At 43.1% G+C, this 11,896-nt stretch overlaps 1 protein-coding gene across 3 annotated transcripts in view; it reads left to right on the forward strand.

Moving 5' to 3' along the window:
* The window catches only part of LOC140186343 (bromodomain-containing protein 3-like), a 40,901-nt gene that overhangs the window by 8,398 nt on the left and 20,607 nt on the right, over positions 1-11,896 (forward strand). For all 3 annotated transcript variants that reach the window (XM_072240496.1, XM_072240494.1, XM_072240495.1), the window contains exons 2-4: positions 5,266-5,587; positions 6,727-6,864; positions 9,123-9,252. In XM_072240496.1, the coding sequence (XP_072096597.1) occupies positions 5,354-5,587; positions 6,727-6,864; positions 9,123-9,252 (502 nt within the window). In that variant the 5' untranslated portion in view covers positions 5,266-5,353. The remainder of the gene's footprint in view (positions 1-5,265; positions 5,588-6,726; positions 6,865-9,122; positions 9,253-11,896) is intronic.

An 11,896-nucleotide genomic window follows, 5' to 3' on the forward strand; every position in this document is an offset into this window, starting at 1 on the left:
AAGTATAAATAAACAGCAATAAATAACGAGAGTGTGAAATAACAAGGTAAAGAGTCCTTAAAGTGAGGATACCAGAAATCAAACGAATGTACTTATCCTCTTTTGTTCAAGAGCCTGATGGTTGAGGGATAGTAGCTATTCTTGAACCTGCTGTTGCAAATTCTGTGATCCCAGCCATTATCAATACTCTGGTGCCTGGTGTCAGTGGTCGCATAACCAGGACTTGTGATATGCACTGGCTGCTGATATGATCATCTGCCGTCTGCTCCCATGGCTTTGTGTGATGCTGAGTGGGGGGGTGTGTGCAAGCAGGTGCTACACCTTCCCCAAGGGTGACCTGCAGGCTGGTGGAGGGAAGGAGTGCCTCACACCTCCTTTGGTAGAGACACATCTCCACCCTGCCACCCATTCTTTCTACCTGCTATATAGAAACTGGGAAAGGCCAGTCAGCCCATCGTGGATGATCTGTAACATCTCTTTACCCAGGCTTGCTCCATATCCATCCCCCACCCCAAATAACAACCACAGTTTTGGGTGATGCTGATGTGTAAAAGGGAATGGTGCAGAGGCTGTGTTTGTGGATCATGGTGGTTCTCAGTTATTAAAAGCTTTGACTGCCTAACTTTACCAGCAATCCATTACTCTGGAGGGGGACTGGAAGAGATTCAGTGAAGTAATCTGGATGGGGAGAGATTTTATGGGGGGGGGGGCAAGTCGGGTGCACTTGTGTTCTTCACCTTGGAATAAGGAGGAGTAATTACTCGGGAAACATGGAAATAACTGAGGTGATCAATTACGGAGTAATCGGAGCATAAGATTAAAAGACAAGGGGAGATCTTTGAAGACACATTCATGGGAGGAGCAAATTGAGAATAAATTAAAATGTTTAGTTGTATTTATCTACTTAATATGTTCTGAGGAGTCAGCAAAATATGTGTTCTTTCACAAAGTGGGCGTAAGTGTGATGGATTGAAGCTGCAGCAATGGTTTCTTGGCACTTCGGTATTGCACAGAGGATGCATATTTAAGTTAATGAAATTAACTCTCGCGGCTTCACAAAGGATGGTGAGTGGCAGAGGCAGCGTCATTAGGGGCTGGGTACCAAAGTGAAAGATTGAGTTGACCAAGGGATGATGTCACGATGGACTGAATGGGCTTTATTTATTTCAGATCATGAGTTCTTTTGTTCATTGACCCTGCAGAGTGTTTGTTCAGTACCCTGAGTGGCATTCACGCTGCTGTCTGCAGGTGGATGCAATCCAAGTACAAGCAGTTCTGCCATAACACGTTTTCATTATGAAGTGTGATTGCTGGGTTATAATACACTACCTTCATTATAAGTGCTGCATTAATTATAGTGCAATCTGCCTTGTAGGCAACCACAGCCTGGCTTTACTATAACATGGCATTCTATAATGCAAGGTTTTCGAGGGATGTAACTGTTGCCATGGAACAAAACCACCTGTGTTAAGTATCAAGGGAAACTGAATCAGAGCATTACTCAGTTGGGTAGAAATGACCAAGCTCCATTCTGCAGCAGCAAATTCAGTTGTTTTCCTCATTCCTCCTAGCTAGGGCTCAGGGCTCGTTGTGGCAGGCAAGCTAATTTAGGAATTTGTGATACTAGATTGATTTTAGTTTGGGTGGGGGGTTGAATCATTTTAGCCTAGGGCAATCTAGCAATCTAGTTTATAGTGAAGGTTGCTGACAGACAGTGAGATGATTATTCAATAGGATGTTCAATCTTGGGATGGAGTTTGTAGAAAAGGGAAGCATGATGGGGAAATAGATGGAGCAATGCTAGGGATGCAAGTTTTGCAGCTAGGATTCTAGATAGCATGAAAACGGCAGTGAAATATTAAGTATCAGGGTGTAAAGAGGCAGCAGCGTGAATGGTAGTGTAAGTAATTGGAGGGAATTTGAAGGCAGGGTGGGTTTCTATCTAGACCCATGAAGGAGAGGAAGAGCAAACAGTAGCAGTACTCAGGAACACCCCACCTCCTGGTTACATTCCCATTTCATTCTGTTGATGGGTCTGGTGTTCTATTTAACCTTGAGCTGAGTACTCCTGCTTCTGTCTCTGTATTGTGGCTTGGCTGTGTCTCTGCCTCAGCCTGTATCACCGACACTATCTTCCGAGCACTTACCATCCCTGGGTTTGACTATTTTGAAGTACTTGTGGCTGACTTTCCACCTCTTAGGTTCAGTCTGCACTTAATGTAATTGCCTTTGGTGGAGATCAGGAGGAGGTACTGAGGCAGATTGTAGCTTCTATGCCCTGATCTTCCAGCCTGATTTTTCTTTTACACATGGTATTCCTGTCTTTATCTTTTTCTTTTTATCCCCTCTCTTTCATTACCTCTTCCCCATTGTTCACACCCCTGATACCTGATTACTGAGCTTCAGAAGTCAGAAATTGGGACTGAGATCTTTTTTGTTGCATTGGGTGCTCTGGCTTTGGGTGAGCCTGCGCCTCTTATTTTCCTTCCATGCAACGTACAGTTGCAAGAAAGAGTTTGTGAACCCTTTGCAATTACCTGTTTTTCTGCTTTAATTACCTGTCGTTTGATCTTCATCTAGGTCACAACAAAAGACAAACAAAATCTGCCTAAACTAATAACACACAAAAAGAATTGTACTTTTCATGTCTTTATTAAATACATTGTTTAATCATTCGCAGTTCAGGCTGAAAAAGTATGTGAACCCTTGTATTTTATAACTGATAGAACCTCCTTTAGCAACAATAACGATCACCAAACATTTTCCTGTAAATGCTGATCAGACTTGCACAACAGTGAAGAGGAATTTTAGACCATTCCTCCATACAAACCTGTTTCAGTTCATCCGTACTTCTGGGATACCTCGCATGAACAGTCCTTTTCATGTCATGCCACAGGATCTCAATTGGGTTAATGTCTGGACTCTGACTTGGCCATTCCAAAACACAAATTTTCTTCTTTTTAAACTGTTCTGTTGTTGATTTACTCTTGGGTTTCAGACATTGTCTTGTTGCATTATCCAACTTCTATTAAGCTTCAGGTGACAGACCACTACCTTGACATTCTCCTGTAAAATGTCTTAATATAATTTTTGAGTTTATTCTTCCCTCAATGATTGCAAGCTGTCCAGCCCCTTGAGACACCTAAGCGGCCCAAACCATGATGTGCCTTCCACCAGGTTTCACAATTGGGATGAAGTTTTGGTGTTGGTGTGCAGTGCCTTTTTTCCTCTAAACATAGCGGTGTACATTTCTGCCACAGAGTTCAAATTTTATTTCGTCTATCCACAAAACATTGTTCCAGAAGCATTGTGGAACATCCAGGTGGTCTTTTGCAAACTTAAGACTTGCAGCAGGTTTTTTTTTGTTCTTTTTTTTAGAGAGTAGTGGTTTCCTCCGTGGAGTCCTTCCACGAACACCATTCTTGTTCAGTGCTTTTCTTACAGTGGACACGGACAGAGACTTTAGCAAGTTCTAGAGATTTTTGCAGGTCATTTGCTGTTACCCTTGGGTTCTTTTGCACCTCCTTCAGCATTGCATGTTGTACGCTTGGTGTGATTTTTTTTTCAGGACGCCCACTCCTAGGGAGAGTAGCGACAGTACTGAGTTTCCTCCATTTGTAGACAATTTCTCTTACTGTGGACTGATGAACAGTCAGGTCTTTAGAAATGCTTTTGTAGCCTTTTCCAGCTTCATGCATCTCTACAATTCTTCTTCTAGGGTCTACTGAAAGTTGTTTTGATGGAGGCATAGTGCACATAAACAGATTTTTCTTGAGCGAGTGGATCTTTCAGTAGCCTGATGTGTGTGTGTTTTTATAGGGCAGGCACCTCTACAAGCCACACCTCCAATCGCATCCCATTGATTGGAATACCTGACTCCAAATTGCTTTTGTAGAAGGCCTTACCCCCGAGGCTTACATAATTTTTTTGAACCTAGACTGTGGTTGTTTAAATGGTGTAATTAGTATTGATGAGAAGTAGTACAATTGTTACTAATTTAGGCAGATTGTGATTGTCTAAACTAATCACAGACCACATTTTATGAATAATTAATGCTGAAAAGCAGGTAATTCAAAGGATTCACAAACTTTTTCTTGCAACTGTACTTTGGATTAATTTAGTTACTTCATATTTCATGTGTTTTCAATGGGTGACCCCTATCAGTGAATCATTGTGAGTTGGGCCCATGAACAAATCTCGTCACTTAGCCACCTGATTATTCCCATTGAATTGATTGCGGTGTTTTGTTGGTTGAATTATTTTTAAAGCAACATTATGTATGACATGTCAGACCAGTGGTATCACCTTCCTTGCTGCTTTGGCCCTATCTGTTTGTAAATTCTGATGTGAGGTTCTGATTCTGAGCACCTGAGGCCAGCACAGATTGGGTATGTGCTTAACCAGTGAGCTGGGGATTTGCTAATCTCTGGAGTTGATGAGTTGACTGAGAATCGTCGCAGCACAAGCCCTGTGTGAAAGTTGATCCCTGCCATTCCTTCCCAAACATTTCACCTGGCTGGAGAACACTTGCTGCAAGCAAAAAACAACTGGATTGCAATGTTATTTGTCAATCCTGTTCCTTGAGAAAGAGCTCTTCCCAACAGCCTCCTTTAACTAACTATACTTTCAATTCAAAGAGGAACGTCTCATGTCGTTCTTTGCTGTAATGTTACACGTTTCATATTGCATCACCTTTGGACATCCTGTCATCCTAACGTAAACACAAGAGATTCTGTAGATGCTGGAAATCCAGAGAAACACATACAAAATGCTTAAGGAAATTAACAGGTCAGGTAGCCTCTGTGGAAAGGAATAAGCGGTCGATGTTTCTAGCTAAGACACTTCATCAGGACTCTCATTCTTTTTTTTTGGCATGTGTCTGCGTGCATAAGAGTCTGTGCGCGTGCATATGAGTCTGTGCGTGTGCATGCGTACGAGTCTGTGCGTGTGCATGCGTGCGTGTCTGTGTGTGTGCGTGCGTCCGTGATGATGTCTTTGTCATGGCTTTTTACAAGGCGCGAAGCGAGAGAGAGACTGTGTGGCACGCCACTCCTCACACAGACATTTTCGCAGTATTTTTCCCTTTATTTTACGAGGTCAAGTTGCGATCTCGACACTCAACCCAGCAGGGATGAAAGGCGGACTTGGGAGCGGACCCGACTGGTTTTGAACCCGGGAACCTCGGCTCCCGGGTCCGGTGCTGATGTGGTTGCGCCACCAGCCGGCCCAGGACACTCATTCTAACATAGACCTTTCTTTTTATAGGTTGCACCGTGGGACAGAAGTTGGAGATGGGATTTGAATCGCCTTTGGGGACCATTGAGCTGACAACAGAGTCTAGAGATTGCCATTGATGTGTAACGTATTGCGGTGCCTACAGATGTCAGCAGCCGTTCCAGCTCCTCAGCCACTGGCCTCTGTTGGGACAACTGTTGCTTTGTCTCCAGTGGTTATGAACCCCAACAAGCCTGGACGTGTGACTAACCAACTCCAGTACATGCTGAAAGTGGTGGTGAAGACCCTGTGGAAGCACCAGTTTGCCTGGCCTTTTCATGTACCAGTCGATGCACAGAAGCTTAACTTGCCAGTGAGTCATGCTCTGACAAACAGCACAATTACCATTGTGAAGTGCTTTGATTAATGTTGCCATTTTGTTTAGTTTCAATGGTTGCTGGCAGGATGACCATTTTTGGGTATTGAGGTAAATGGGAGCTTCCTCATTGCAACTGCACTGGGGTGCGAAAGCTTGTGACTGTTGGCCTCAGTGTTGTGGTTATGAAGAATGGAGATATCTGCTTAGTGCCGTTGTTTGGTGTCCCCCGCCTTAGGTGGAAACCAGATTACAATCAAAGCGATACTGTCTACCATTTAAAGAGAGATAGCAGGCACTGGCCTCAGGAAAAAAGTTCTGATCGTGATTCATAAGTTGATGCCTGCCTCAGTTTTGGTGAGGGGCATGGTACCTTGGGAGTTTTGGGTGGTTAAACGTTGGTTTGATAGTATGGGGTGATCTAACTGGATAATGACAAAGCGTGGTGGTGGATCAAAGAGTAGATAGCCTTATATTGGGTGTCCAGCGGAATCTTAGAATTCCGATCGATTTGCGTAAGCCTCTTCACACATTGTACTGTGAAGTTTTGGAATATGGCAGGAGCCTCCAGCTAAACATCAAGCTGCCAGGTAACTGTTTGGAGAAAAGTGAGATTTGGGAGAAAGGTGGAATAACTGGCTTTGGCTTTTTACTTTGGATTTGCTGGACAAAGGAACCATAATCATGAATAATAGAGTAATTTGGGGAAATGCTAGACCTATTGAAATAGTAGTTCATTGTGGTATCCATAGAATTCAGAATACTTGTGAATACAATGGATTTTAAACAGACCAAGAGCCAGGCATCTTTTTATTTAATGGACAAAGGGAGAATGAGCTAAATGAACTAATTTATGTTTCATGAATTTGTACTAACTATGTTTAAATAGCTGTGCAGTGGTGACAGTCTAGTTGAATAATGGCAGTTAGGTTGTCTCTGGCATCTGGTATAAGGTTACTGTGCCTGTATGTAGTTAGGTATGGGAATTGTTGCTCAGTGGGTATGAAGTTACTGTGCCTGTGTGGTTAGATGTGGGGTTGGTTGGTCAGTGGAACAGCGGTTAATGCATTCATCTATAACAAGTGTTCTCAGTTTGCTTGCAGGATGTTAATCATTTTCTGAAAACCCTTTTCCAGGATTATCATAAAATCATCAAGCAGCCCATGGACATGGGCACGATAAAGAAAAGGTTAGAAAACAACTATTACTGGAGTGCAAGTGAATGCATGCAGGATTTCAACACCATGTTCACCAACTGTTATATATACAACAAGGTAATGCATCCAAAGTACAGTCTTTATAGACTTACTCATATTTCCCATTGGTTATCCACAGCTTTATTTTAACATCTGTTCCCTTTGGAGTTAGGTTTAAGAGGTTAAAAACCTATTATAGAAACCCCACTCTAAGTGGGTGGCAACAGGAATAGGCCATCTAAACATTGGAGCTTAATCTGTAATCCATCAAGGACAGCTGATTGTTCATCATTTAACTGTACTATCCCCATGTTCCAAGTATCTCTCCACCTCTTGTTTGAATGGATAATTGGTTAAGTTACCTAGCTGACTGAGTAGAGAATTCCAATGCTTTATTAACCTTTGACTTAAGAAATTTCTGCTTCGTGTTTTCAAATTGCATGCACTGGCCTCAAGATGACAGATAAGAGCAACATCCTCCCTGCATCTGACCTGGAAAGCCTTTTATGAATTATATAAATTTTATGAGATTACAAATAAACTCTTCTTGGGCCTCAAGCCTGGGTGCAGTTATTGATGCCTAGTATTGATACCCCCATAGTTTGTCCCTCCTGCTTGGTTAGTCCTCATACAATTGGGTTTCCGCATAGCAGAGCACTGCATTCGCAATAGCCATAGGTTTGACTTCGACAGCACAAAACTACTGTGCAGCCTCTAACTTCCGCTAAGGCCCCACCTCCCTCTCGTACCCCATCTGTTACTCATTTTTATGCACACATTCTTTCTCTCACTCTCCTTTTTCTCCCTCTGTCCCTCTGAATATACCCCTTGCCCATCCTCTGGGTTCCCCCCCCTTGTCTTTCTTCCCAGACCTCCTGTCCCATGATCCTCTCATATCCCCTTTTGCCTATCACCTGTCCAGCTCTTGGCTCTATCCCTCCCCCTCCTGTCTTCTCCTATCATTTTGGATCTCCCCCTCCCCTTCCAACTTTCAAATCCCTTACTCACTCTTCCTTCAGTTAGTCCTGACGAAGGGTCTTGGCCTGAAACGTCGACTGCACCTCTTCCTACAGCGTTCACCAGCAACTTTGATGTGTGGTGCAGCCTCAATGGCTTTTGGGACCGGCTGATAAAGGAAGCCATTGAGGTAAAACTGGAGGAAGAGAATTTTAACAAAGCCAAAGGTCTTTGAAGTAAGAACTGGAATTTGATTGAAAACAAGGTGGGAGAGCAGAAACCTGATTGGATGAGGACTAACCAATCAGGAGGGATGGACTATGGGGGTGTAAATACCACCGCACTAGACATGCTCATTTTCATCCCTGATGAAGATAGCAGAATTTGTCATGGAAACGTCAGTTATAATTGATACATGTACCCAGCTGGAAGCCCAAGAAGAGTTCATTTGTCATATATGCTGGGAAAGCACTAGATCCTTTTTGATGAGATTGTTTATTTTTCTGAACTTCAGCGAATGCAGTTCCACTCTGCTCACTCTCTCCAAATGGCAAACCTAAAACCGATCTAGTGTATCTTTGCTGGAACTCCCTCTATGGCAAGTAAAGTGACCAAAACTCTGGACAGTACTGGAGGTTCGTCTTGTTAAAGCACGATACAGTTGCAGTAAGGCTTCCTCACTCCAATGATCAAATGCTGTCCTGATAAAGGCTAATAATATTATTTATCTCCTAATTATTTGTTGCACCTACGGGTTGACCTTGAGTAGCTTGCATACAAGTGGAGCCAGGTCCCTTTTAAAGATCAAAATTACACAATCATTCACTATTTAACAGAAACTTCTGTTTTTCTGTTACGTGCACCATTAGGGTTCCATGGCCAAAACTATTGACTGTGTTGTAAGAAAGGATGATTTCATGTACAAGCTCCCTCTCCCTGCCTTCATTTGCTGCTGTTGGATTGGGGTGTGGAATTGTTATTTTTCTTGTATTTTCCTCATCGTTTAACCGTCCTATGCTTGCTAATCTCATCATCTCTATAGGTTTGCACTCATGTTCAGTGAATTTTCCACTAGTTTCAGTGTAGCTGCTTCTATATTTTTCATAGAAGCTTTGTAGTTTTTCAGCAGCTGGGTGTCATACCATTTGAATCTGGCTATTCTATAAATTAATTGTTATCACTGGAATGTTATCTTTTTAGTTGAGCTATTTTTGTATAAGATGATCACAACTTCTCTGTTCTCGCTTTTGTTCGTTCTTTCTTCAAACACTTGATAAATGGCCATCGCCACCAAGTTTTAAGCCTCATTCTTGACTTCAAACCTGAGAATTGTAAGATCACTTGGATCCAACACTGCTGACCTTGTCCCTCTCTTGCAGCCCGGTGATGACATTGTGCTGATGGCACAGACTCTGGAGAAGATCTTTCTGCAGAAGGTTGCGCAGATGCCTCAGGAAGAGGTGGAACTGATACCTTCGGTACCAAAGGGCAAAGGTCGAAAACAACCAGGTATGCTGAAGTTTCTAGGTATAAAATAAATATTTGGAAAGTAAGTTGCACCCTGGAAATCAAGTTAAAGAAAAGTGGTCAGTTGGCTTTGGACCCTACACGTTATACCAGAATGTGTCACTTTTCCATTCGTGGTTTCATTAGATCACAAGGTGTCTAAAAGAGGTTTAAACCGATCTAGTTTGCTGTGTATATTATAGTTAAGGTTTTGAGGAGCCCTGTTTTGCTGCCCAAGTGTGGGGATGTCCAATTCATAGGGGAGCTTTGGCTGGTTGTCAGTCTGTTCGCAGTTCCAGGGGTGGCAGTGGGGGTACTACATCCATTTTCCAGTCATGGCCGTGCGCTGGTTCCTGCTGTTGGTCTCACACGATTTCCGATGCCAGATATGGCTGGGAGTGGGGTTAGAAACATAGAAAATAGGTGCAGGAGTAGGCCATTCGGCCCCTCGAGCCTGCACCGCCATTCAGTATGATCATGGATGATCATCCAACTCAGAACCCTGCACCAGCCTTCCCTCCATACCCCCTGATCCCCGTAGCCACATGGGCCATATCTAACTCCCTCGTAAATATAGCCAATGAACTGGCCTCAACTGTTTCCTGTGGCAGAGAATTCCACAGATTCACCACTCTCTGTGTGAAGAAGTTTTTCCTAATCTCGGTCCTAAAAGGCTTCCCCTTTATCCTCAAACTGTGACCCCTCGTTCTGGACTTCCCCAACATCGGGAACAATCTTCCTGCATCTAGCCTGTCTAATCCCTTTAGGATTTTATACGTTTCAATCAGATCCCCCCTCAATCTTCTAAATTCCAACGAGTATAAGCCCAGTTCATCCAGTCTTTCATCATATGAAAGTCCTGCCATCCCAGGAATCAATCTGGTGAACCTTCTTTGTACTCCCTCTATGGCAAGGATGTCTTTCCTCAGATTAGGGGACCAAAGCTGCACACAATACTCCAGGTGTGGTCTCACCAAGGCCTTGTACAACTGCAGTAGTACCTCCCTGCTCTTGTACTCGAATCCTCTCGCTATAAATGCCAGCATACCATTCGCCTTTTTCACCGCCTGCTGTACCTGCATGCCCACTTTCAATGACTGGTGTATAATGACACCCAGGTCTCGTTGCACCTCCCCTTTTCCTAATCGGCCACCATTCAGATAATAATCTGTTTTCCTGTTTTTGCCACCGAAGTGGATAACTTCTCATTTATCCACATTAAGTTGCATCTGCCATGAATTTGCCCACTCACCCAACCTATCCAAGTCACCCTGCATCCTCTTAGCATCCTCCTCACAGCTAACACTGCCACCCAGCTTCGTGTCATCCGCAAACTTGGAGATGCTGCATTTAATTCCCTCATCCAAGTCATTAATATATATTGTAAACAACTGGTGTCCCAGCACTGAGCCTTGCGGTACCCCACTAGTCACTGCCTGCCATTCTGAAAAGGTCCTGTTTATTCCCACTCTTTGCTTCCTGTCTGCTAACCAATTCTCTATCCACATCAATACCTTACCCCCAATACCGTGTGCTTTAAGTTTGCATGCTAATCTCCTGTGTGGGACCTTGTCAAAAGCTTTTTGAAAATCCAAATATACCACATCCACTGGTTCTCCCCTATCCACTCTACTAGTTACATCCTCAAAAAATTCTATGAGATTCGTCAGACATGATTTTCCTTTCACAAATCCATGCTGACTTTGTCTGATGATTTCACTGCTTTCCAAATGTGCTGTTATCACATCTTTGATAACTGACTCTAGCAGTTTCCCCACCACCGATGTTAGGCTAACTGGTCTATAATTCCCTGGTTTCTCTCTCCCTCCTTTTTTAAAAAGTGGGGTTACATTAGCCACCCTCCAATCCTCAGGAACTAGTCCAGAATCTAAAGAGTTTTGGAAAAATTATCACTAATGCATCCACTATTTCTTGGGCTACTTCCTTAAGCACTCTGGGATGCAGACCATCTGGCCCTGGGGATTTATCTGCCTTTAATCCCTTCAATTTACCTAACACCACTTCCCTACTAACATGTTTTTCCCTCAGTTCCTCCATCTCACTGGACCCTCTGTCCCCTACTATTTCCGGAAGATTATTTATGTCCTCCTTAGTGAAGACAGAACCAAAGTAATTATTCAATTGGTCTGCCATGTCCTTGCTCCCCATAATCAATTCACCTGTTTCTATCTGTAGGGGACCTACATTTGTCTTAACCAATCTTTTTCTTTTCACATATCTATAAAAGCTTCTACAGTCAGTATTTATGTTCCCTGCTAGTTTTCTCTCATAATCTTTTTTCCCCTTCCTAATTAAGCCCTTTGTCCTCCTCTGCTGAACTCTGAATTTCTCCCAGTCCTCAGGTGAGCCACTTTTTCTGGCTAATTTGTATGCTGCTTCTTTGGAATTGATACTATCCCTAATTTCCCTTGTCAGCCACGGGTGCACTACCTTCCTTGATTTATTCTTTTGCCAAACTGGGATGAACAATTGTTGGAGTTCATCCATGCGATCTTTAAATGCTTGCCATTGCATATCCACTGTCAACCCTTTAAGTGTCATTTGCCAGTCTATCTTAGCTAATTCACGTCTCATACCTTCAAAGTTACCCTTCTTTAAGTTCAGAACCTTTGTTTCTGAATTAACT

Source organism: Mobula birostris, chromosome 22 (genome assembly GCF_030028105.1).
Source record: "Mobula birostris isolate sMobBir1 chromosome 22, sMobBir1.hap1, whole genome shotgun sequence".
Classification (NCBI taxonomy): domain Eukaryota; kingdom Metazoa; phylum Chordata; class Chondrichthyes; order Myliobatiformes; family Myliobatidae; genus Mobula; species Mobula birostris.